At 43.6% G+C, this 26,237-nt stretch overlaps 2 protein-coding genes across 4 annotated transcripts in view; both read right to left on the bottom strand.

Annotated features, from left to right (window-relative positions):
• PKD2 (polycystin 2, transient receptor potential cation channel) overlaps positions 1-9,241 on the bottom strand; it is a 42,661-nt gene extending 33,420 nt beyond the window's left edge. The window contains exon 1 of one of the 2 annotated variants that reach the window (XM_037896848.2): positions 8,722-9,241. In XM_037896848.2, the coding sequence (XP_037752776.1) occupies positions 8,722-9,181 (460 nt within the window). In that variant the 5' untranslated portion in view covers positions 9,182-9,241. The remainder of the gene's footprint in view (positions 1-8,721) is intronic. The other variant, XM_037896847.2, reaches the window with a different exon arrangement.
• A 6,501-nt stretch (positions 9,242-15,742) lies between these two features.
• On the bottom strand, positions 15,743-23,406 carry SPP1 (secreted phosphoprotein 1). 2 transcript variants are annotated; one of them, XM_007066639.4, is made up of 7 exons: positions 23,259-23,406; positions 21,855-21,921; positions 21,699-21,749; positions 19,013-19,117; positions 18,559-18,603; positions 17,592-17,861; positions 15,743-16,567 (listed from the first exon to the last, which is right to left on the bottom strand). In XM_007066639.4, exons 2-7 carry the CDS (start codon positions 21,906-21,908, stop codon positions 16,139-16,141), a joined length of 954 nt encoding a protein of 317 aa, XP_007066701.1. In that variant the 5' UTR covers positions 21,909-21,921; positions 23,259-23,406; the 3' UTR covers positions 15,743-16,138. The 2 variants fall into 2 exon arrangements, with proteins under 2 accessions (XP_007066701.1, XP_037752774.1); XM_037896846.2 differs by having other exon boundaries at positions 18,559-18,607; positions 19,020-19,117.
• Between the last annotated feature and the right edge of the window lie 2,831 nt (positions 23,407-26,237).

Raw genomic sequence — 26,237 nt, 5'->3', positions numbered from 1 at the left:
CATTACTGATATAACTGAGGCAGAGTGTGCATCAGTTTTGTCGTGACACAAACCATGACACAATTTTTGCTGCATATTCTTCTATAAGATTTTAAACTGGAGAAATGTGGATTCAGTAGTGGATAAGTGGATACATAATTGGTTAAACAAGGGCAAACAAAGTAACTATTAATGGAATGATGTCAGATTGGAAGGAGGTGTCAAGTGGGGTTCCACTGGGATCTGTTCTGGATCCAGTGTAATTTAACATCTTTATTAATGACCTGGATATTGGAATAGAGAGCATACTGATCAAATGTGCAGATAACACAAAGCTAGGGGGGTTGCAAACACTTTTGAAGGATTGAACTAAAATTCAAAGGGATCTTGACAAATTGGAGAACTGGACCATAGACAACAAAATAAAATTCAGCAAAGACAAATGTAACGTGCTACACTTAGGGAAGAAAAGTCAAATGCACAAATAGAAAATGGGGGATAACTGGCTTGGCAGCAGCACTGCTGAAAAGAATCTGGGAGTTGTGGTGGATCACAAACTCAGCATGAGTCAACAATGCAATGTTGTTGCAAAAAAAAAAAAAAAAAAAACCCAAATGCAGTTTTGGGCTGCATTAACAGAAATATAGCATGCAAGTCATGGGAGGCGATAGTACCGCTCTACTCGGCACTGATGAGGCCTCAGCTGGAGTACAGTAACTCCTCACTTAACGTTGTTGTTATGTTCCTGAAGAATGCGACTTTAAGCGACACGATGTGAAGCGAATCCAATTTCCCCATCAGAATTAATGTAAATGGGGGGGTTAGGTTCCAGGGAAATTTTTTTTTGCCAGACAAAAGGCATCATATACATTTTAAACAATGTTAAACAAGCAATTTAATACAGGTATTAAACAGGCTGGCAGCCCCCCATCAGTTCCCCTGCCTGCCCCCCCAACCACCTCCCACCCCCCCAGCGGATCCCGTGGATCAGTGCCTCCCCCCTCCTTCCCCTGCCTCCTGCGCGCGGCAAACAGCTGGTTTGCGGCCTTTAGGAGGCAGGGGAGGGAGGGGGAGCCTGTGTGCCGCGTCCTTGCTCCTCCCCACTTCTCCCAGCCTCCTGAACGCCGCAAACCAGCTGGAGGCAGGGGAGCAGGGGGAAGGCACTGATCTGCAGGGTCTACCAGCAAGCAGGAGACACTGGGGGAGGGGAGATGTAGGGGAGCTGACAGGGGGGCTGCCAGCCTTGGACAAAGCAGGCGGCCAAAAGACGTTCTAGCGAAGCATTGCACAACTTTAAACGAGCATGTTCTGTAATGGAGCAGGGACACAAGATCAAAACAACATTAAGTGAGAGGACCTTAAGTGGGAAGTTACTGTACTGTGTCCAATTTTGGTCACCGCTATATAGAAAGGATGTAGAGAAACTGGAAAGCCGGTGTAAGGGGGCGTGTGAAGAAAAAAGTTTGGGGAACACTGCAGTAGAGGCTTTAATAAGGCTTTCTACATTTCTTATTTTTCAGTGCAAGAAGGAACTGTAATTAGGACATCCATTAATGTTTTACACCCTGTCGTTCCACTTTTCCAGAGCCAAAAATCTTCTCCATATCTACAGTTTCCATGGGAATCTGGGCATTTTACTAGCTGAAGAATCGAGGTCCAATATTGGGTTTATGACACTAGTTTGCCCGAGAAGCTTCAGCATTCCATGCAAGAGCCCCTAACTGAGGGCTAGTCTACACTGGCAACTCGGCAGCGCTTTAACATGGCTTGGGTGGTCGCTTTTTTAGAGAGCTCCCCCAGCACTCTAAAAAACCCACCTCCACGAAGGGCGCGGCTCCCAGCGCTGGTGCACTGTCTACACTGGCGCTTTACAGCGCTGAAACTTGCTGCGCTCAGGGGGGTGTTTTTTCACACCTCTGAGTGAGAAAGTTGCAGTGCTGTAAATTGCCAGTGTAGACAAGCCCTCAGCCTTGCTATACTGTCCCAAAGGGGATCAGAAAATAAAGGAAATTTTAAAAAAAAGTGTCACCAAAAGGTCAATTGTTGAACGTTATCAGGATAGAATGCATTAGCAATCATATTAACAACAGGAATGCAATAAGGAACAGAGAGAAGCTTGGACCAGCTGTTGATGTTCAATTCAGAATTGTTACCTCCACCCAACTGTTGTTTAACCTAAAATCAAGCCAATATGACCTAAGTGTAAAGGAGGACAGAGAGAAAAAGATGGGGGAAAAAAAACAACCCAATTTATTCCTGCAAAGCCAAACTGTCATCACTCTCAGTTTTCAGGTATTTTAAGCAACCAGCCTTAAAAATTCCCTTTAGATCACTAGTGGATGTAAATAAAATTATCTGAAAATCCCTGAGAAAAAAAATTAATGTTCGAGATATCACAGTAATTTGGAGTCAAATTTAACAGCAACAATGGAAAATTAAAACAAATGTAAACTGGACTATGAAGCAAAAATGTAATCCCAGCTGTTGCAAAGAATAAAATCTGAAAGATCCAGCTGTTGAATGGGAGCTTCACCCAACGAAGAGAAAGACGATAAAAGCTACAATCTTCCATCTGCACGCAATGCTAAGGTTCATTCCAAAAGCATTAACAGAGCAAATATTTTTAGAAACCATTAAAGCACACCAATTCAAGACATTACTTAGCCACAAAGCCAGCACAGGGAGTAATAACTTTAGCATAAGCTTTCCTCTCAGTTTTCAGTCTTTAACAACCCTTCATTAATATACATTAATAAAAGGGTGGAATTAGTTCTACCATGAGGAAACTAGGTTTTTGGTTTTGTTTTTTACTTTGTTCTTCAAAGCCAAGGCTGAAAAATTTACAGATAAGTGCTGTTGCAGTTTACCATATAAAACGCCCAAGAATGCTAAGTACTAGTTGTCAGTACATTAGTCACCAATAAGAAATGTAGCAAGCAAAATATTTGCTAACTGAAATTCTGTCATATTAGAGAATTATTGTAAATCAGCATGGAGCGGAAAATTACAGCTTTGAAAAATACAGCTCAGAAGTTCACGGAGTAGGCTTACCAATAAAGTAAATCCAGATTCTATTGGCCATTATATTTCTTTTCCGGCCTGAAATGTTAGGACTGATGTAGCCACTTTACCATTTTACTAGTATATTATTTTAAATCAGTGTTTCTCAAACTTTTTGTGCTGGCGACCCACTTTGGACTTACAAAAAAAATTGTGACCCCCTCGCACTAGAAAAAATTGCAACTCCCGTCCCTACCTTAAGCTCAGGGCTGAAACATGTAAGTTAATTTTGCAGGGCCGCAGGCAATTGGCCTGCTTCCTACCTCCTAACGCTGGCCCTGCTTGCGACCCCCCCTAAACTTGTCCCTCAACCACCCCCAGGTTGAGAAACATTATTCTAGATAATCAAGAATACTGCAGGTTCAAGGAGTCATTTTAATGTAAAGATTTGATTGGAATCATCTCCGAACCATCAAAATTATCTCAATTCTAGCTATAATTTACCATTTTCAGCATCCCATTACTAACATATAAAGTTATTCATGAACTTTTGATCCATGCTGAAGTGACCTCCATTCGCTTTATCAAATGTTTATCAAATCCATAAACTAACATTTCTCTTTCCTTCTCTCTTTTATTGCCTGAAAGGCATATCCTTAGATTACACGAATTCAGATGAGGTGTCACACTGTAGTGATTAAAGGGAACTTCAAAACAAAGGAAACTTCATCTCATAGTAAAAATCTCTCCACAGAACACATTTAATTTGTTTGAGCCACACAGGTTTTGCTACATTTCCTTTCATTTTTAAATAGCTTATATACATTTGGATTTATAAACAAAAAGGTACCTCCAAAGCTGTAAGTGCCCTTAAGATGTTTTAAAACAATTAAAAAAACAAAACAAGCCAAAAGCAAGCTTATAATATATAGCAGCAAACAGTTAAGCTATACAGCAAATCAGAAACATAAAACCTCACCCTCCCTAAATTTGCCATCCTCAAGCATCACCTCCTCCCAAAACAAACATAAAAGAGGAACCTTATACATGTCCTGAAGTTCACATTGCTTAGTGAAGCATCAACTTCATGACTACTGTGACCCAATAAGTGTCAAATGTAGCAGGCTCCTTGTTTAAAAAAAAAAAAAAAAAAAAAAAGATTAAGAATGTGAAATTCAAATAAGAATAACATTAAAAGGAAAATGCTAGGTAGATGCATTTAGTATTCATGAAAGCAACAGAAAAACAGCAATGACTGAAGCAAGGTCTAGCGCAGAAGAGGAAGATTGTGATCTTCCCAACCTGGCTCTACAAATATACCTCAGTGCTAACCAGCAAAATATCTCCTTACTCAATATTGGCCCTCTCTGTAACAGACAACTGCCGTCATGCAAAGATCATGTGGTGGTTTGTAATACAAAGATCAGGATAAATTCAAAATACTTTGTTTTGACTCAAGTTCAGCCCTGGGCAGCGGGGCTCAGGCTTCAGCTTCAGCCCTGGGTGGTGGGGCTCAGGCTACAGGCCTCCCGCTTGGGACTGAAGCCTTTGGGCTTCAGCTTTTCCCCCCTACATCCTCCCCTGCCCCGGGCTCGGGTTTCTGCCACCCTACCCAGGGTCATGTAGTAATTTTTTTTTTTGGTCAGAACGGGGTCGGGGTGCAATGAAGTTTGAGAACCCCTGGCCTAGACAAATCATTGGTTTGAGCCAGCATGGCCATTATGTTCTTAATCCATTATGACTACTACTTATCATTAGGGCCCTACCAAATTCACGGTCCACTTTGGTCAATTTCATGATTTCAGCTTTTTAAATCTGAATTTTCATGGTGTTGTAATTGTAGGGGTCCTGACCCATAAAGGAGTTGGGGAGGGGGGTACAAGGTATTGCCACCCTTACTTCTGTACTGCTGCTGGCAGGGCGCTGCCTTCAGAGCTGGGTGCCTAGCCAACAGCCTCCGCTCTTCACCCAGCTCTGAAGTCAACACAGAAGTAAGGGTGGCAATTCCATGGCCCCCTAAAATAACCTTGTGACCCTCCTGCAACTTCCTATTGGGTCAGGACCCCCGATTTGAGAAACGCTGGTCTTCCCCATGAAATTTGTATAGTATTGGATAAAAGAACACAAAAGACCAGATTTCATAGGGTGAGCCACCAGATTTTACAGCCCATGATGCGTTTTTCATGGCCGTGAATTTGGTAGGGCCCTATTCATCACCTTCTGTGCTTCCAGTTACCAGTTTATTTACTCTAACAATTCACCAGTTACTGCAGAGAATCTTCTCAATCTAATTCTCTGGTTTGCCTGTTCCAACACTTAAAACATACTGTTAAGGCTTTTGCTGCATAACTGACTTCATATTTAAACATATCTTGTGTTAAAAGATTTTGTAAGTACCATATTTTCCATTCTTCAGTGACATCCCTGTTCTCCATGAAACATCAAAAATGAGCGTTTCCAATTCTAGATTGAATAGTTCCTTAAGTTATGCTACAATGAATTTCACTAGGCCTTGATATAAAGGTGTTCAGTTTATCTGTAGTAAGCATCCTTCAATCTGTACCTTAACATTTCAGACTTGGAACCTCTCTCTTTCATTACTTACCCTATATCCACTATCCTCTTTAGAGAAGATTGTTGTTATAGATGGTGCTAGGAAAGGACACTAGTCTGTCCATAACTGCTTGCAAAAATAAGTGCTATCTCTAAACTCTGAGAATTTATAGTGTATAGTAGTAATATCTTTTCTTCATTCAGAAACTGAAGAGAGGCTTCTGTAGTAACTTTAGCTATACTTACATGTGATTCACACCATTTAAATATTGGGCTGAAGTCAGTGGGAGTTGAGGGCGCTAAGCATCTAGCATATACAAGCCTAATATTAGTCAAACTATTTTTCTTCCAGAAGGGACCCATACATTCAAGTAAAATATATCTGAATACGCAGAATGCCCCAAGCAACTAGAGGACATTAGTAATTTAAAATTTTATTTTCTTGTCTTGCAAAACCATAAAATGTAGGCCCACCAGTTTCCACAAAGCATGCACTTTACTAGTGACATCCCACCCAATAGCATAAAGAGAACTAAATCAGTCACCAATAGATTGCATGCTGGAACATCATACCAAGAGGATCTGGTGATTCAACATGGGCCTGCACCACAAAAAAAGGTACATTTTCAATGACCGATGTGCACCACCTTCCAAATTGCTTATTTTGCCTGAGAAATTTGTGTTAGACTGATCTCCCTGACTGACAGAACCATACCTTGCAATTTATTCTCCTGGCAACATCTTCCTCTCAGATGCTAATTCCACTTCAGGCCCAGCTCCCTGTTCTTCAAGTCAGTGGAAGAACTTGTCCAAAAAAATATTCCCACTTGTTCTAAAACCAGTTCAACTGTAGTACAGTAGGATCATTGTGTATTTTAAAAAACAGATTTCCTGAGGACATACACTGACAAAGTTTGAACTGTACAGCAGGCAATGTCTTCCTACCCCAGCGTGGAGTGGCCAATCATTAAAAAATTATATTAAGGTAACTGGATAGTTCAGAGGACTAGCAGAGGAATAAAATGTCTTTTTCAGCTAGTTGGGGACAAAAGCTGGATCTACACTAAAAGATTAACTGCTGCTGAAAGTGGTGTTTTGTACAGTCAATCATCTATATCAACAGGTTCCACAAACCAGTATTGAAAACTGTTCTAATGCTAGCACTGATCATATTAGTGTAGTCATGATTGTTTTCAATACTGTTTCACAAACCACAATTGATCCAATAGTATTAAATTAGATAACACTGCGATCATCACAAAGTCATGGTCAGTATTGTGCCATCTAATTCAAGTACTTGTAGTCATGTTCAGACTATTTTTTAAATGTAGAAAAACATGGCAAAGTATATCGGAAGGGGAATATGGGAAACTTATTCTAGAGTTCTATGCCTAGACTGTACCTGTTTCTTGGTTAAAAAAAAAGGACTTCACTTTCTACATCTGTCAAGCCAGCTCCTTTTCCAAGCACTAGCTATACACACAGATAACATTCAAGGAACAATGCTAAAGGCCATAAATCCATCAAACAACAATAATTATTTTTATATACTATAATCAATCAGTACTGTCCACTTTTCAATCTCACACCACAAAACAGGAACTTATTTCATTGTGCAATCTTTCACAAAAATTGATGCAGAGCATGCATGCTGCATACCTGAAACAGTGCACTTTTGACTTTCACATCCAAATAAATAAATAAATAAATAAATAAATACAGGGCATTTTGTTTTGACATGAGATGGCTCAATTCACAGAATATTTTTATATCAAACATTTTTGGGGGATGTCATTAATAAATGGACAAGCAACTGTCCGATTTGCAAACCTCAGGCCTGAAACTGAATGCAGTTTGATAGATCTGTTCACTTTGTGTCACCTAATATTTGCCAGCTTGCACCAGTTCAGATTATCTATCTAGTTGCAAATTTTATGGAAAAAGTGGTTCACTCCATTCACCATTCACTTTTACAGTTACAAAGATTTTCTTTGAAATGAAGAAAAATCCTGAGTCTAAAATACAGAAGCCTTTTAATTTTTATGAATATTGATGTTATGCAACTATAAAAAACAAAACAGAAAAACACTGTGGTGCTTTTGCCCATGACTTCTCCCCCACGAAACTGAACCCCAGCTGACTTCCTACCTCCCAGTGAGCTACTCTGCAATGTCAAAAAAAAAGGAGTACTGGTGGTAAAAAATCCATTACAATCTACATACCACAGACTATTTAAATTGGTTAGTCTCTAAGGTGCCACAAGTACTCCTTTTCTTTTTGCGAATACAGACTAACACGGCTGTTACTCTGAAACGTGGCACCTTAGAGACTAACCAATTTATTTGAGCATAAGCTTTCGTGAGCTACAGCTCACTTCATCGGCTGCTACTCTGAAATCTGCAATGTCAATTTTGCTTAGCAATAGGACTACAGTGGGCCACCGAGACTACTGCAACAAATAGATGATGTATGTAAGCTTTTCACTTTGGCAGCTAATGACAACGCTTGGAAGCTAGGCAGCACTTCAAAGCACTGTACAAAATGGTAATTAATCCCAACATCACCTCTGTGTGGGAAGTACCCATCAATCTGATTACATAGAGAGGGAGCCTGCGGCAGAAAGATGAAAAAACTTGGCCCAAGGTCACTCAGAGATTTGGTGTCAGGCTCGAGGGCCCCGTGCCTCCAGAAAAAGGTCACAAACAGTGTTGCACATTCTGGATGCAGCCTGACCTACCTTTTCTCAGTGTGCTCTCTTCCCTACAAAGCATCCCCTGCAACTGACACCCTGGGAGAAGCAGCACAAGCAAGAAAGGCTTGGGGCAGTTTAAAACAAGGGGCCGAGGTTGTGAACAGATGTGTGTGGGGGAGGGGGGGTAGCCAACGTGGGGGTGAAAGGATCTAAAAGAGGCAAGAGCTACAGCGCTTGCGGGAATGGAGTACTAGGTCCAAATGGCGAACACAAGGGGCAAGGGCTGAAAGCATGGGGGGGTGGGGGTGACTAGGTGAGAGGGCTCCAGGGACTGAATGTGAGGGAAGCTGGGGGGGGGTCTCAGCCCATGGGGCGGGGGGGGGCAAAACACGGGGAGCAGCCCATGGGGCAGGAAAAGGGGGGCACAACACGGGAGGGGGCAGGACCCGGGGCGTCCCAGCCCATGGGGCAGGTCGTAGAGCGGGGCTGGCTCCTACCTCGCAGGCGGCGCGCCAGCCGCTTGGCCCAGGCGGTTCGATGGGGCGCAGGGACCCCATCCGGGGGCAGGTGCGGGGCCAGCGGGTCCCCCCCGGTGGGGCTGGGACACGGAGCCGCCCCCACGCCGCGTTCCCCCCGCCGGCGCCGCCGCCGGCCGCTGTCAGGCTCCCCGGCCGGGCCCCGGGCGCTGCTGGCGCCGGGGGAGGGGGAGGAGGCGGCCCCGCGGCTGCCCCACTCCACGTCCATCTCCATCCGCAGCACCGGCCCCGCCGCCGCCGCCGCCGCCTCCTCCGGCTCGAAGCCCGGGTTGTCCCGACTCCAGGCCTGCCGCGAGCAGGAGGAGGGCGGCGGCGAGTAGGGCCCGCTTGCGGGTCCCTGAATCCGCCCCAGCTCCAGCCCCAGCGGTCCCCCGCCGCCCGGGGAGGAGAGCGCGGCCCTGGCGCCCCCGGTCCCCGCCATCAGCCCGCTGCAGCCGCCCAGACGCCGCAGCCGCGGGGCGGGACCGCGCGCAGAGCTGCAGCCCCGGGCCCCCCCAGAACCCGCCCCCACCCGCGAGCCCCGCCCCGGGCCCGGACAGCCCCCCGCCCCCAGAACCCGCCCCGGGCCCGGACAGCCTCCCCGCCCCCACCCGCGAGCCCCGCCCCCAGAACCCGCCCCGGGCCCGGACAGCCTCCCCGCCCCCACCCGCGAGCCCCGCCCCCAGAACCCGCCCCGGGCCCGGACAGCCCCCCGCCCCCACCCGCGAGCCCCGCCCCCAGAACCCGCCCCGGGCCCGGACAGCCCCCCCGCCCCCACCCACGAGCCCCGCCCCCAGAACCCGCCCCGGGCCCGGACAGCCCCCCCGCCCCCACCCGCGAGCCCCGCCCCCAGAACCCGCCCCGGGCCCGGACAGCCCCCCGCCCCCACCCGCGAGCCCCGCCCCGACCGGTCCCCAGAGCCTCCCGCCCACCATTCTTCGCGGCCCCGGGTGGACGCAGGGAGGAGAGAGAAACGTCCCTCCCGCCTCAAATCCAGGCGGAACCGCGGCTGCGGAGCCAGCGCGCAGCCCCACACACCCACTGCTGGCCATCCACCGCCTCCTCCCTTCCCGCGGCCAGCCCTGACCCATTCCCTCCCCATACACCCCTTTACACACCGACATCCTCCCTCCACAGCCAAGTGCCCCCCATCTACCTTTTTACCCTCGCATCCTCCTAACCCCCCCTGCACCCGCATCCATCCAGCCCCTGTGTGCACCCCCGTGCAATGCACACGCACACAGACACATTCATCGACCCCAAACACACACATACAAGAAACCTACACACACCAAAAATCATCCCTGGCCAGCGCAGGGTCACTGCCATTTCAGTGACCCTGTACTGTAGATCTTCTGTCAGTCGCTAATAATAAATCAAGATGATGATTTGCTTTGTCTGCCAGTATTTCTGTGAGAGCTCCACCCAAAGCCACTCTTAGCATTTGGGGTGAGCCGACAATACAATTCTTTATCACAGTTCAAAGGTGCAGACGGACTCCTGGTCATTATGATCACATACACAGGGCCAGCCTGAGGGTTTGGGGAAAGGTTAGTGTGCTTATTCATTGGCATATACCCCAAATTGAACTGGCTCTTTCACTCACTTCCTCCACCCCACCAAAGCTTTAGTCTGTGCGTGTGTGTGCCTGTCCCCTCTTCTCCCACAACTGTCTTTGCATTTTTTTTCCATGCTGCCCTTAGGCATGGACAGGGCCCTACCAAATTCACAACCAAGAAAAATGCGTCATGGACTGTGAAATCTGGTCTCCACCCATGAAATCTGGTCTTTTCTGTGCTTGTATAGATTTCATAGGGGAGACTAGCGTTTCTCAAATTGCGGGTCCTGACTCAAAAGGGAGTTGGAGGGGGTCATGGTATTGCCACCCATACTTCTGTGCTGACTTCAGAGTTGGGTGGCCGGAGGGCAGTGGCTATGGGCCAGGCAACCACTTCTGAAGGCAGCACCATACCATAGAATCATAGAATCATAGAATATCAGGGTTGGAAGGGACCCCAGAAGGTCATCTAGTCCAACCCCCTGCTCGAAGCAGGACCAAGTCCCAGTTAAATCATCCCAGCCAGGGCTTTGTCAAGCCTGACCTTAAAAACCTCTAAGGAAGGAGATTCTACCACCTCCCTAGGTAACGCATTCCAGTGTTTCACCACCCTCTTAGTGAAAAAGTTTTTCCTAATATCCAATCTAAACCTCCCCCATTGCAACTTGAGACCATTACTCCTCGTTCTGTCATCTGCTACCATTGAGAACAGTCTAGAGCCATCCTCTTTGGAACCCCCTTTCAGGTAGTTGAAAGCAGCTATCAAATCCCCCCTCATTCTTCTCTTCTGCAGACTAAACAATCCCAGCTCCCTCAGCCTCTCCTCATAAGTCATGTGCTCTAGACCCCTAATCATTTTTGTTGCCCTTCGCTGGACTCTCTCCAATTTATCCACATCCTTCTTGTAGTGTGGGGCCCAAAACTGGACACAGTACTCCAGATGAGGCCTCACCAGTGTCGAATAGAGGGGAACGATTACGTCCCTCGATCTGCTCGCTATGCCCCTACTTATACATCCCAAAATGCCATTGGCCTTCTTGGCAACAAGGGCACACTGCTGACTCATATCCAGCTTCTCGTCCACTGTCACCCCTAGGTCCTTTTCCGCAGAACTGCTGCCTAGCCATTCGGTCCCTAGTCTGTAGCGGTGCATTGGATTCTTCCGTCCTAAGTGCAGGACCCTGCACTTATCCTTGTTGAACCTCATCAGATTTCTTTTGGCCCAATCCTCCAATTTGTCTAGGTCCTTCTGTATCCTATCCCTCCCCTCCAGCGTATCTACCACTCCTCCCAGTTTAGTATCATCCGCAAATTTGCTGAGAGTGCAATCCACACCATCCTCCAGATCATTTATGAAGACATTGAACAAAACTGGCCCCAGGACCGACCCCTGGGGCACTCCACTTGACACCGGCTGCCAACTAGACATGGAGCCATTGATCACTACCCGTTGAGCCCGACAATCTAGCCAGCTTTCTACCCACCTTATAGTGCATTCATCCATCCCATACTTCCTAAACTTGCTGACAAGAATACTGTGGGAGACCGTGTCAAAAGCTTTGCTAAAGTCAAGAAACAATACATCCACTGCTTTCCCTTCATCCACAGAACCAGTAATCTCATCATAAAAGGCGATTAGATTAGTCAGGCATGACCTTCCCTTGGTGAATCCATGCTGACTGTTCCTGATCACTTTCCTCTCATGTAAGTGCTTCAGGATTGATTCTTTGAGGACCTGCTCCATGATTTTTCCAGGGACTGAGGTGAGGCTGACTGGCCTGTAGTTCCCAGGATCCTCCTTCTTCCCTTTTTTAAAGATTGGCACTACATTAGCCTTTTTCCAGTCATCCGGGACTTCCCCCGTTCACCACGAGTTTTCAAAGATAATGGCCAAGGGCTCTGCAATCACAGCCGCCAATTCCTTCAGCACTCTCGGATGCAACTCGTCCGGCCCCATGGACTTGTGCACGTCCAGCTTTTCTAAATAGTCCCTAACCACCTCTATCTCCACAGAGGGCTGGCCATCTCTTCCCCATTTTGTGATGCCCAGCGCAGCAGTCTGGGAGCTGACCTTGTTAGTGAAAACAGAGGCAAAAAAGCATTGAGTACATTAGCTTTTTCCACATCCTCTGTCACTAGGTTGCCTCCCTCATTCAGTAAGGGGCCCACACTTTCCTTGGCTTTCTTCTTGTTGCCAACATACCTGAAGAAACCCTTCTTGTTACTCTTGACATCTCTTGCTAGCTGCAGCTCCAGGTGCGATTTGGCCCTCCTGATATCTTTCCTACATGCCCGAGCAATATTTTTATACTTTTCCCTGGTCATATGTCCAACCTTCCACTTCTTGTAAGCTTCTTTTTTATGTTTAAGATCCGCTAGCCCCATGCTACCCCTACTTTTTTGGGTGAGGACCCCTACAATTACAGTACTGTGAAATTTCAGATTTAAATAGCTGAAATTATGAAATTTACAATTTTTAAAATCCTATGACCGTGAAATTGACCAAAATGGACCAGGAATTTGGCAAGGCCCTCTGCATGGAACACCCTTGCTAAACAAATCTCTCTTCACAACTAATTTCTATGGTGATGCCTACAAGAAATGAGCCAAGTTAGGGAATAGTTAATCTGTAACTGACACCATTGTTGCTGTGAGTGGTGTTATACAGCGGCCTCATGCTACATGTACCACCTGTGTGGAGGCAAGCGCTGTAAGCATGCTGAGCCCTAAATTCTATGCGATCTACCTCTCAATGAGTTCCCATAAACACTATCATACTTTGTGTAACTGAGGACTCTTTTAGTTGGGCTGCTGGAGTCAAAAGGTGCAAATATCCTAGGCCACACTAGTAAACGACTCCCCAACCCACCCAGCCCTTAGGGTTACGAAGGCCGTCCAGGTCAAGATCATGAAGATAGCAGAGTGTCGTTGTAAACCCTGTGCAACTTCCCAGTATTGCCTTGGCCTCCTGCAGCAAATGCCAAAGTCACCTTATTCAATTATATTGGGCAACGTTAACAGTCACACACACTGCAGCTGGGGAGGGGGCATTAAAAAATCAAAAGACTGACTAAAAACACAGCCTACTATTTTCTTAGAAAAAAAAAATCTCATGATATTTTTGGGTCTGACCTGTGGGGGTAGCAATACTGCTGTGCTCCTGCCTACTGCTGGCTGCTATTAGCTACCTACCAAGAGCAAGAGCTCTACCTGCCTCTTTGCCACTTGTTGCCCAGCTGTCTCTCCCGCAGCCCAGTCAGGCTGCTGTTCTGGCTCTCAGGAAGCCTGTGGCTTTGTCCCAAGCATAATAATCCCCTTTGATCTGAGAATATTATTTCCTTTTTTCTGCAGACTGGCGACTGGACAGGGCAACACAGTGTTCTACAGTCTCCACTGCTTTCCCCCCAGCTCAGCAGAGAGCAAGGGGGGGGAAATCTAGGAATGAGCCAGCACGTTTATTTAATTACAGGTCTTTATAGTAAAAACAAACATTTTTGTGAGCATAGTTCCTATGCTTTTGCCTTTTATTATAAGGTTTTTTTCCCCTTCTCCCCCATTCTTCATGTGTTGTTTTCATTTTAGACTTTGTTTCTCTAGACCAGTGGTCTCCAACCTTTTTACGCACAGGATCACTTTTTGAATTTAAGTGGAAGCCAGGACCTACCCTGTCCCTTCCCTGAGGCCCCACCCCTTCTCCAAGGCCCCGCCGTGCTCATTCCATTCCCCCCCCCCTCCATCACTCACTGTCCCCCACCCTCACTCACTTTCACCAGGCTGGGGCGGGGGTGGGGATGAGGGCTCTGGGCTGGGGCCTAGGCGTTCAGAGTGTGGGAGGGGGCTCCAGGCTGAGTCTGGGGCAGAGGTGCAGGAGGGGGTCAAGCTGTGAGAGGGAGTTTGAGTGCAGGTGGGGGCTCCGGGCTGGGGCAGAGTGTTGGGGTGTAGGGTGTAGGCTCTGGGAGGGAGTTTGGGTGCAGGAGGGAGCTCTGGGCTGGGGCAGAAGGGCTTCTGGGAGCAGCATGTGGCCAGGGCAGGCAGGGAGCCTGCCTTAGCCCCATTGCACCGCTGGACTTTTAGCAGCCGGAGATCATGATCAACTGGCAGAGGGTCCAGGATCGACCAGTCGATCGTGATCAACCAGTTGGTGACCTCTGCTCTAGACTATGATTTAAAAGTTTTAGAACATGTAGAGAATGTCATTTTCTTGTCACAGAGTAAATATTCCATATGGACACAAATTCTTTTAGCAGTTGATTAAATGTACTCCATAATTGGATTAAATTTACTCATTCTGTACTTTTTTCAAAACTGAGATTCACCACAGAAGTAATTTTCACTGTATTGCTATTGGCAAGACATGCACATAAGAGAAATTAACATTTTTTAGCTTTAGAATCATGCCACTAGAGGTAATACTCGCAAGCTACTGATTTAGTTAAAAAATTCAAATACTTGTCAGACTTTTAAGTTTAAAATGTGAAATGCAAAACAAAAACAAGGCCCTTTTGAAATCACTAAAGTGAAAATTTATTGCAGCTTCATGGAGAGTTTTTAGATCCAAAAATCTCTTCTGTCTTTCATATTCTGTCCTGGTTTAGCCATTGTTACAAAGCAAAAATATGTCGGATTGTTGTTTAATGGCTGCTGAATACAAAAGGAGAATACTAGTATGTGGATCCAGAATGTGAATTTTACAAAGTCCTTGTATAAATAGGGACAGTTTGAGAAAATCTTTGGGGGAACACATTTGTTTGTTTGCGTTACTAGGTAACGTTACACATGACAAACTCCTTTTTGGATTTCTATCAGGAGGTGGAGACTGCCACATAAATCACCAATCACTGTCTTGGGTGGGATTAAAACCGGAGTAACTCACTACTTTGGCAACTGAAATGCCGCAGTTTAGCATGCAAGACCAAAAAAGTAGAAATGGAAGTTTAAATATAGAAGGGATAGACAGAAGGAAAGAGCTTGATTGTGCTCCCACTGAAGCAGATGAAAGTTTTTGATAGTGCATTCTTTGGGAGCAGAACTGGGCCCATAGTGGGCAGCATGGTATTTAATTTTAACAATATGTTAAATAATATTTTGAGGGTACAGTTAAATTATTTTGCAGTCAATTTGTGTGTGTATTGTGGGGACGGGATAAATCTGAAGTCGTGACAATAGCAGCCAATGTGAGTGTAAATAAATAGTGATGATAAGATTCCATTTTTTTAAAAGAACAATTTGTTGTTAAAGTAAGGATAACTCTTTGTGATAATGGAAGAAGTCCCTGTTAATTTTGAATGCATTTGTATACTCCTAAAACTTTTGTGACTAAATATCGTTCATATTTTAGGAAATTAAAGTGGTAATGTTCATCAAAACAAATAGCTCATTTTTTCTGAGCAAGAATTGGTGAGATCAGTATGATGTGTAGTCTCCATTGATTACATTGACACTAAGTACAGGGTTTTGTAGTTTTACTGAACTCACAAAATACAACAAAATATACACTGGAATTCTAAAACCATTAAAGTACAGTATCATAACAGGTAACATTTGCTCTGTGTGTAAAACTATATTTGTCTTGCTTCTCTATATTTCTCTTCATAACAGAATCACAAACACATAACAGAATCACATAACAGAAGCACAGTAAAATACGCAGTAGAAGGGCTTACATTTCTGTAATGGAAAGGAGAGCTAATACAACATACTTGAGTCTGCCTGGTTAATAAAGTTGCCACTAACCACTGCTACAGCTAGAGATCAAAATCACAATGTGTTTACGTTTGCAAACAATTCTTGAAATGAATGTTTCCCCTTAACTAAAAAAAAAAGATTTTTTTTTTTTCTGTTTTAAAGAATGACTTCATTGTCTTCAATGCTGCTATGGTCTTGTGTGTCTTCAGTGCTCTCAGCAGTTTGATTGCTGTCATTGACTTCAGGGACAACATCAACCTGCTGCAGGTCCTCAGTTTGGGCCTGCTGCTGTTCTGTGCTTTCATTGCTCATGTGACTGTCTTCTGTGACATCAGGTTTGCTGTTGTCGCTGTCTGCCTCCACACTGTCAAGCTGCTGTTGGCTGCCATTTTCCATACTCTTATCATGTGACCTCCTGTTGACTTCACTGATGTCCTGAATGTTACTTCTGTCATCCCATTCCATGCTCATGTCAAATTTCCCTGGAAAGTGGCATGCAGCACACGGTGCTTTGGAGGAATCCACCTGCTGGCTTTCTGCATCTGGTGTGCTGTCATCCTCCTCTGTGACATCATGTACGATGAACTGTGCCAAACATAAAGGTAAAGCATAATTAACAGGCATCCTAGATTATGAGGAGCCAATGAATCACTGAACACTGCAATACTTCACTGAAACAGGGCATGCCTTTTGAGTTAAAAAAAGGAAAAGGAGTACTTGTGGCACCTTAGAGACTAACAGGTGATCTTCAAAACCTATAGGTTTCAGAGTAACAGCCATCTTAGTCTGTATTCGCAAAAAGAAAAGGAGTACTTGTGGCACCTTAGAGACTAACCAATTTATTTGAGCATAAGCTTTCGTGAGTGAGCTGTAGCTCACGAAAGCTTATGCTCAAATAAATTGGTTTGTCTCTAAGGTGCCACAAGTCCTCCTTTTCTTTTTGCAAAACCTATAGGTTATTGGATGGAGGGCATGAGATCGGAGGGGGAGCAAGGGGAGGTACTGACACTTGGCTGAGGGCAGCCTGCTCCAGGCTGGGAAGGAGGGTCCTGGGGGTTCCTACCTCCTCTTGGGCACATTCCACCCCTCCCATTTCCTGCTCCCCATCCTGATTCCAGCCCCTCTTCCTCCTGCTTTCACCACTGCACCGCCCCCACACACACCCACTCACAAGATGTGCATAAGTTTAGGCAGTGGTCAAGTTCCCACAATATTTCCATTGCGAGGGCACTTGCCCTCCTGGTTCCACTGCCCCCGAGGTTATACATGCTCTTCAAAGCACCGTGTACATTTACAGAGCTATAACAAATGTTTTATAGTACTATACGAAACATCAGTTCAGTACTGGCCTCAGGTCTCACACATGATATACGACGTGGCTGCTGGCCATCTGGAACAGTGGGACTATTTTCCTGTCGCAGTGCATATAGGAATATAATACTTATTAACTTTAATGAGTTATGTATCCATAACAAGTGGAAATACACCCCTCTAATTTTGCCTGTGACTTGTCAATCCCCTCCACAGCTAATGCCCACAAAGAAATTTCCGTTTTGAACATCATCCTCCATTTATGGTAACCCAGGAACCATTGCCAAATGGTATTTACCTTTCCCAAAGCTTTGTAGAGCTTGCTAGACTTCTCCTTATGGTATATGTCTACCAACTTTGCTTTTGCCCTCATTCTATAAGCCACACTGTCTCCTCTGCCTGAATTATCTCCTCTTGTGGGGACGGCAGGAGTTAAAGGCGTAGTTACTGGGGCTTCAGTGGGAAAGTAGGTGACAATATCCTCATCTGATTCATCGGTATCATTGGAATCATTATCATCATGATCACCATCATCTTCGTTACTTACACTTGCTGGTTTGGGAAGGCTCTGAAAAGCATAGAAACAATTTAATAGTGCAGCATGCTATTGTGTTGTTATAGATGTGAGGTTATTACAGTGTCTCTTTGCGGCTCCCTCAAAGTGTATGACACTGTTGTACATTCTAAAGCTGAGGCAGGCAGATAAGATCCTACCATGGCATGGTAAATGTGGTAGCAGCTCCATGCTACTCCCAAGATGAGACACATTCCTTGAGCAAAGAGACTATGATTTATCCTAAGGTTTGTCCTTCAGGTTTATGTATGTTTGAGTAGGTTTGTTCATTAATTGAGGTTTTGTCATAAATGGTTTCACTACAGATGCAGAATTTGTTTAGAGGCTGACGTCCATCAAATACGCACTTGTGGATCCCTCTGGTTTAACACTATGTAGATTGTTTGGGGATCTACTATGCTGATTTCTTCAATATAATTGTTATTCAGATCTCATTCTCCCAACCCTTCAGTGGGAGCTAATTACATTTTGCAGCAGGAGAATAGAGCCACAGGTTCTGTAAGCTGCTTTGCAAATTTTAGAAACCTGGTTGCTTTACGTTTCATTGATCCTGCCAGGAGTTCTGTTTTACTTAGAAACAGATGTCTGAGGAACTAGTTTGGAGGAGGCTGTTGTTAGAAAAAATAGATATTGTGTTAGGGTTGCTGCTGTGCTGTACACAATAAGGCTTGAGGTGTCAATGAAAACTTACCTGCTGCTCTGTGTTCTCAACACTTTCTTCTGAAGAAAAATGGCTCTGAAAAAGAATATGAAAAGTACATGTAAATGTGGAGAAACATACCTAATACAGCTGGTAAAAAAAAATTATGACAAGTTTCCCACAAAAATTGTGGAAACAATTCAAATTTTTTCGACTTTGAGAAATTTTGACCAGCTGGTCTAAAAATGGCAACAACAAAAATTGTGACGCATTTTTGTAGGAAATTAGAAAAATTCCACCTGCTCTAATTTTAACCTTCTTCTAGGTCTGTTATTCTGGGAGATGATAGAAGCTCCACGCTTGCATTAGTTACCATTGTGGCTATCAGTAAGGGTCTTATATGCTACCTTTCTTACTGTAGCAAATTTTCCTACCAAAGCAGGGTTTCTATAAATTTCTCTTCTAACCATTTCTGCAGGTAGCTGTATAGTGTGGCTTTAGATACCTGCTGAGGTGGCACCAGAAGTTCTTGTGTTTTTGCTGGTCTCACACGTGATTGTGTATGCACCTGCTGGTGGTGATGTCTGTGAGAATGATGGCTCCTGGAATCCTGGAAAATAATAAGAACCAAGGTCACAATTCAAGATGAAACATATAGGAGCATATGACTTGAGGAGAACGCAAATGGTGAATCTGCTTTAATCAGAGGAACTCATTTTCACACAGATATGGTATGTGAAATACCTGCTCCCTTTGGAGCTCATTTGTTTTTAATCATTTACTAAGATGGGAATAAAGTGCAGAATAAGTCAACAATCCAAATATACATTTCGATGTGAAAGGACATAATATTAGAGGTGTGCCTGTACCAAACTCCTGGAGGTAAACATTCCTGAACCTTGTGAAGGTTCAGATCAGAATTTTGCAGCTGGTTCCTGTGTCAGTAATAGTCAGAACACTCTCTCCTCCACCCGCAGAACCAAACACCTCCTAGTTTTGGGGAAGTTTGGATCTGGATCCAAATGTTGTGGGTTGCACCACTCTCTACATAAAATACATATAATCAAATAAAGGGCTTAATTCTCCTCTCATTTACACTGACATAAATCAAAGTTTCAGAGTAGCAGCCGTGTTAGTTTGTATTCGCAAAAAGAAAAGGAGTACTTGTGGCACCTTAGAGACTAACCAATTTATTTGAGCATAAGCTTTTGTGAGCTACAGTTCACTTCATCGGATGCATACTTTCCACTTTATGCATCCGATGAAGTGAGCTGTAGCTCATGAAAGCTTATGCTCAAATAATTTGGTTAGTCTCTAAGGTGCCCACAAGTACTTCTTTTCTTTTTATAAATCAAAGTAACTCCATTGAAGTCAATGTAGTTACAGCAGTGTAAAACCAATGTAAATGAGAAGAGAATCAGGTCCAGTGCCTTTATTAGCTTACTCATTGCAACCCTGCAGGCATGCTATCACTATTGCAGTCATTGGTCTGAGCCTGTATTGGTGTGTGACCTGATTACCTGTGGTTACTGGGCAATCATTGTATGTGAGGCACAAGGGTTAAGCATTAACTGGCACCTGGACCAATGATGTCATTTATTTTCTAAAGAAAAAAACAGAAGAGTCCCTTGCCCAAACAGGGTTTCTCTCTCAAGGTAAGAAACGAGAATGTCACTGACTGATATAGCTCTAAGAAAGGAGCTGTGTGGAGTGGCAATGTCCCAGTGTGATCATTAGGAGGCATAATCTCCTTCAGGGTATGTCTACACAGCAAAGAAAAACCTACAGCTGGCCTGTGCCAGGGCTCACAGGGAATGAGCTGAAGGGCTGTTTCACTGCGTTTGGGCTCAGGCTGGAGCGCAGGGATCCAGGGTGCAGGGTGAGCATGCTTTCTGCCATACCACATAAGGGGTGCCACATACTCCCCATTGGGCACCTGCGGAGCTGCATGGAGGGAGAGAAATTATGTGCCCACTTCCTCATTACCACTCTGTGCTCATTTGGGGTGGCCAATGCTTCAGATGCAGTAGGAGGGAGCCCTTACTATGCAAGGACCGTGATTACCCTGGCTTCTTCCCCTCTTTGAACACCTCTGCTGTGGCTAGTCATTTTCTGGCCTGTCGGAGCCCAACTCTCTCTTGACTAACATATCTGGTAGCGTCTCAGTGACTTCACTGGGGCGGCACAGAGTATAAGGGCAAAGTGTGGTGTGTGCTCGTTAAATCAGCAGTATGTGATTTAGAACTATTTAACAAATACATGCAGGCACACACATCCAAATACACCATAAATTAACCTTTCCTTTGACACTATCCTACGTTGTGCAGAGCACCTCCTGTCAGGTACTGAGCGCCTTCGAATCCATTCGAGCTGAGGAGGTGGAGTACTTCACAGGATCAGGCCTTTGGATAGTGGGCTGTTCTATACATTTATCAGAGTGTTCTGTCCATGCATTTAATGCGGATCTATCTATTTTTGAATATGAAACTCCTCCTTAAATATATTGTGACTTTTGCAAAATATTCTGCAATACATTTAATAGCATCCTGTGGAGTAGTGCATATAAATATACAAGTGAAACGTATCAAAACAAGTTTGTGTTATAATGAGGTGTCCTTGATTTTTAAATCTCATTAGTTCCACTTCTATGGTAACTTGTGAGATTTGGGGGTGAGCTTACAGCACCGGATTCTGATACCCTTATTGACCTTGAGTAGTACCATACCCGGAGAACAGTCCCATTGAAATTAATGGGTCCATTCATGAGTAATGTGCTACTCAAGATGAATAAAAGTATCAGAATCTGGCTCACAGTGATTGGTGTGAATCATCAAGACTATGCCATACTGTAACTCCTTTAAAAAAAAAAAAAGCAAAAAAAAAAAAAAAGCTTGAGTTTAAAAGTTTGTGATTAAACAAGTGGATCTGTAAAGATACGCAAGGGCACGTCTTTTAAAGGTATTAGGCCAGATACCCAGATGGTGTAAATTGGCACAGTTCCACAGAAGTCAATGAAGCTACACTGATTTACACTAGATGAGAATCTGGCCATAAAATTCAAGTTAGGTAAAGTTTTGTGAACAGCTATAGTTACAATGAATCAGAAAGTGCAATTTAACATAGCTGACGTGGTGATGATTAAATAAGTAGTAAGTGAATGATAGAGAAGATGAACTGTAAAAAAAGCTTACATGGTTGTCTTCAGAGCTCTCTGAGATGGCATGATGCTTTGATTTACTCACCTTGCGGGGAGAAGAGAGGAAAGAAATTTTCAGTATACATTCACTATTAATATTTGAAGGAAATATACAACTTTTTTCTTGTTGTTACATGTCTGATATACTTACTGGTAATGCAAAGGCAATGCTGATGAGGCACAAACAAAGCACTGCAATCTTCATTGTGATATTATACCTGGAAAAGATATTGTCACTGTGAGCTGACAATATGAAAAAATTGCAAACATTCTATAGGCTTTTTGATTCTCTCTTTGTGTTTCACTGTGCTCAGCTGAAATTTCCACTGAGGATTTAAACTCTCCATGCCAACCTCTCTCTCTCTCTGTCTCTACACCCTCTGCCCCGTTCTGCAGCTAATCAGAGGAGGGGAGCAGAATCTCAATAATCCCACACCAGAAGAGGTGTAAAGAATTTAAAACCTGACACTTCAAAGTGCTAAGCTAGGAGCTGACGATGTTCAGTTCCTCACAAAATGTAGTCCTGCAATCTGGTGATTTGAGCTAATGAGGGAAAAGCATTAGGAATAAAAGAAAAATGCTGATAAAGGACAGATTTAGTTTCATACAAACAGAGAAAGCAAGACAAATTATTTTTTGTCCCCCTTACAGTTAGTATAGATCTAGTTTTCAGAACAGAATTTGAATTAAAGTTGCAATAAAATGAATACAAAAATCAATTCATATGGACAAAAGCTGCTTTTTGGTAGATCAAGTCTTTCCAGAAACTTGAAGCCAAGAGGCCATGTATCTGATTAGGTATTGAAGGACAAATTAAAAAAACAAAACAGAACATGAAACCAAAACAAAAAACAAAAAAGCCCATGCAGAGTCTATGAGAATCGGAAGTTTGAGGCAGAGATATTTTTTTTTAAGTAAAGAATACATTAGGTGTCCCTAAATCTCTCACTGCGAGAAGGTGGGACTGGACAACGGCGGGTGGATCACTCAATAAATGTCCTGTTTTGTTCATCCCTCTGAAGCATCTGGTACCTGCCACTATACTGAGCTAGATGGACCATTGGTCTGAACCACTTATGACTGTTCTTATGTTCTAAACAATGCATTAAACAGATACTGTATAGAAGTAATGAAATTTCAATTGTTATAAAAGAAAAGTAAAATATCCCATCCAGGGCGCTCATTCAAAGCCCTGCAAGTCTGCCAGAAGAGAGTGGCATGTGACATGACAATGATTACATTTTGGCAGTACACTCTTTTGTTTTCAAATGGCAGCTTCAAATTTCCAGCACTTGACTCAGTGGCAGGAATTTAAACCACCTCTTTCCTCCATCCCTAAATGTACGAACAGATCTAAAATCGTAATTTAACGAAGTGTGCTGCAGCCCTCTTTAAGACAACTTTACGGCTCTGACGGTTCACCCTTCAGCAGAGGAACTAGAATGTTTTTAAAGCTGAACTAAAAACTAGACTATTCAAAACTCTACTGCCTGAGGTTCATGTGAATAAAAACTTAATGCAGCACCAAATGGTAGGTAATGAAATGTGCATTTACCTTTCGTGGTGTCTGGATCAGAAGGGTAGAATCTAACAGGCTTGTTGTTAGCTTTCAGTGTGCAGCAGCTCAAGCCAATTTGCTCTGAAAGGATTCAGACTTCCCTTTCTCTCCTCTTCTACTGCTTGACATCACAGCCTTCTGGAATTTAAATGCTGTTCCAGACATCAGCCAGCCAATCCCCTGGAGGTGGAAAGGATGAGGTCATGAGGTTTCTTGCCACTGTCCTGCCCACATTCTCCTACACTTCCTCTTTGGTTTTGTGGCTTTCAAAGCAAACAAAAGCTACTCCATGATTAAAATGTTACTTATGTTCAATATCATTTAGTTCAGTACAGTTAGAATACACAGCATTCAGTATCACGTAGGAGGACTTCAGAGCACATACGTGTTCTACTTTTGTTTAAGGTAGAATCAACAGCTGTCCAGAAGTCTTTCATTCCTCCTTCCAAGCTTGGGAGAGAAAAGCTCTTAGTTAATGTGTCACGGAGGATAAAAAACTGCCCTTAAAAAAGAATGGGTCAACTTCTGCTCTCAGTGATGTGTGTGTGTTACCCTGTTGGTTTCAATGGGATTGCACATTGGGCACTGGGAGCAGAACAGGCCCACTAGCTTTTGCATATAAATGATTAAGATGTTGATTTTTATGCAAATCTCCCAGTCGGTGTTCTGCTTCCAGAAAGCAAGGTTGGCCATAGAGTCACTGGAGCCCCAGGTAAAAACAAGATTTTGCCTTATCTCCCATATTTCGCCCTGTTCTCTTCTAGCCACTCCTCTGGCTCCTTCCCAGTTTCATTTCTGCCTTCAGGGATGTTTCCTGATGTCAATTCAATCATTTACATTGGGTACCTTTGGTGCCAAATACACCCCAGAGTACTTTGATGTAGTTAAGTTTTAAAGCAGGTGCAGTCAGATTCTTGGACACGTTTAGGACTAAAGGCTCAAGAGTGAACTATAGTAGTGGTGGCCTTTGGAAGTGAGGGACAGCGTGGATTGAAACTCCATAGTTGTAAAAGAGTGAAGTGGTACAAGCCAGTTGATGGTCTCAATACTATTCCAGCAAAGCCTTCCGTAAATGTATTGCCCTAGACAGACCAGGCTTAGTTTGTTGGGTGTTGAAGAATCGCTAAGCACCCACCTTGATTTCCTCAACACAATAACTAACTTTAATTTGACACAGAAAGAAAAGTCCAAGTAGTATTTTAGAAAGCAAAACAGCATTCTAACTTCTAACCTGTTGGGAAAAGGGCATCTTTCTCTTTCTCTCTGATCTCAGACAAGGCCAGATTGCTTAATTAAACATAGGTGCATACTAGAACATCAGTTGTGACAGGTATCATCTTTTGTCTGTTACCCAGCACTTCTAGTTAATAGGAATTTAACAGGCACCATTATTCTAATCTAGTTAGCCCATGTACACTAGGCTGGAGATAATGAACTCTTCTGTCGGATGATTAGAAATACTGTGCAAAGCACAGTTTGAACATCAGGGAGGGATTTTCAAAAATACTCAGCGCTAGCCTAACTCTAATCACTGACCTTAGTAGGAAAAACGTTAGATCAATGCAGAGAGCTTTTGAAAATCCCACACCGAATTTATGCATATGGCTGCTGCTGATAGCAATATATGGACCTTTGAAATATTGCTGTAGATTCCTAATTCACAAGGATGTTGTGAAAATTAATTCTTGTTTGTAAAGTGCTTTGATATCCATGGAGGAAAGATGCATTATAAGCGTGACCTAAGTGTTACCTGAGTAATAGTTCTAAAAGTGTATAATCAAACTCTGAACCTATATGTCTAGAATGAATCATTTAAACGCTTTGTAAGAATCTCCACTTTTGAAGTCAAGTTGCTGTAGTTTATTACTAATGTTTTCAATTCTGTGCATTCATGAACTCTTTAGTATAAGTACCTAAAAATATAAATGAAGGATTACACGTAAAAAAGAAGTAAAGGGAACTATATTGTTTAGTCCGAGATTTTCAAAAATAGGAGCCTAAAGTTAGGCTCTGAGGGGCCTGGTTTTCAAAAATGCTGATCACTTTGTGTCTCCCGGTGATTTAGGACTTTTGAAAACCAGCCCAGTTATTTAGGTACTTAAATGTGGATTTAGGAGTCGAACTTTAGATACTAATTTTTGAAAGTTTTGGCCTGAATATTAATTATAGTGATGCTGGAAAAACTAAATATTTATAAATAATAATTAATATTTCTTTGCACTTAGGGACTGATCCAAAGACCACTGTGGTCAATAGAAATACTCCCATTGACTTCATTGGACCTTTAGTGGGTCAGGCCCTTAAATAGCATAGCACCTTTAGTCCAAGAATATCAAAACTCTCTAGGCAAGTATTACCTCTATTTGAACAGAGCGAGAAACTGAGGCACAGAGAGATTAAGTGACTTGCACATAATGCAGAGCAAATCAACGTGTAATCCTGTTTTAACCACTAGTACGCTGCCTTCCATACTGAGCTCAGTGAAACCCACATTTTCTAGCTCATGCATTAATCAAGCACTGGAGAAATGAATACTACATTGCATAGAAAAAATAAATCATGATGTTTTGTCCTTCAAAACATACATTTTCCCCTTTGTGAGAGCCAATCTTTGACCTAAGGGGTACCACCTTATTATGCAAATTGCTTCAATATCTCTAAGTGCACGAACTAACTTTTAACCATGCTAAACGCATTGTTATTTCGGTGATTATCAATGATTTTATTTATTTCTCTGAAAGATCTGCTCTAGGAATGATTCTGGGGAAGTTCTCTGGCCTGTGCTATATGGGAGGTCAGAACAGATCATCACAGTGTCCCTTCTGGCCTTGGAACCTTTGAATTTCACAAGCACAACAGCATAAATTGTTTGGTGAAGCTCAGACACTTTACAACTTTATTCACACTACAGTTTATTCAGTAACCCCCCTTATGCATAAAGGATGATTTGGTTACTTATAGGTAATGATTTCTGGG

The sequence above is a fragment of the Chelonia mydas genome, chromosome 4 (assembly GCF_015237465.2).
Source record: "Chelonia mydas isolate rCheMyd1 chromosome 4, rCheMyd1.pri.v2, whole genome shotgun sequence".
Taxonomy (NCBI): Eukaryota; Metazoa; Chordata; order Testudines; family Cheloniidae; genus Chelonia; species Chelonia mydas.
Note: the sequence above shows the minus strand (reverse complement) of the source record. Positions and strands in the feature narration are given on the sequence as shown.

Bases quoted from the DNA above. Each gene is read 5' to 3' on its own strand.
- SPP1 (XM_007066639.4), bottom strand. From the start codon at position 21,908: ATGAAGATTGCAGTGCTTTGTTTGTGCCTCATCAGCATTGCCTTTGCA. The intron at 21,750-21,854 runs GTAAGTATATCA...TCTCCCCGCAAG, and splicing joins GCATTGCCTTTGCATTACCA to GTGAGTAAATCAAAGCATCA. The intron at 16,568-17,591 runs GTAAATACCATT...TGTTTGGCACAG, and splicing joins TCTACAAAGCTTTGGGAAAG to TTCATCGTACATGATGTCAC.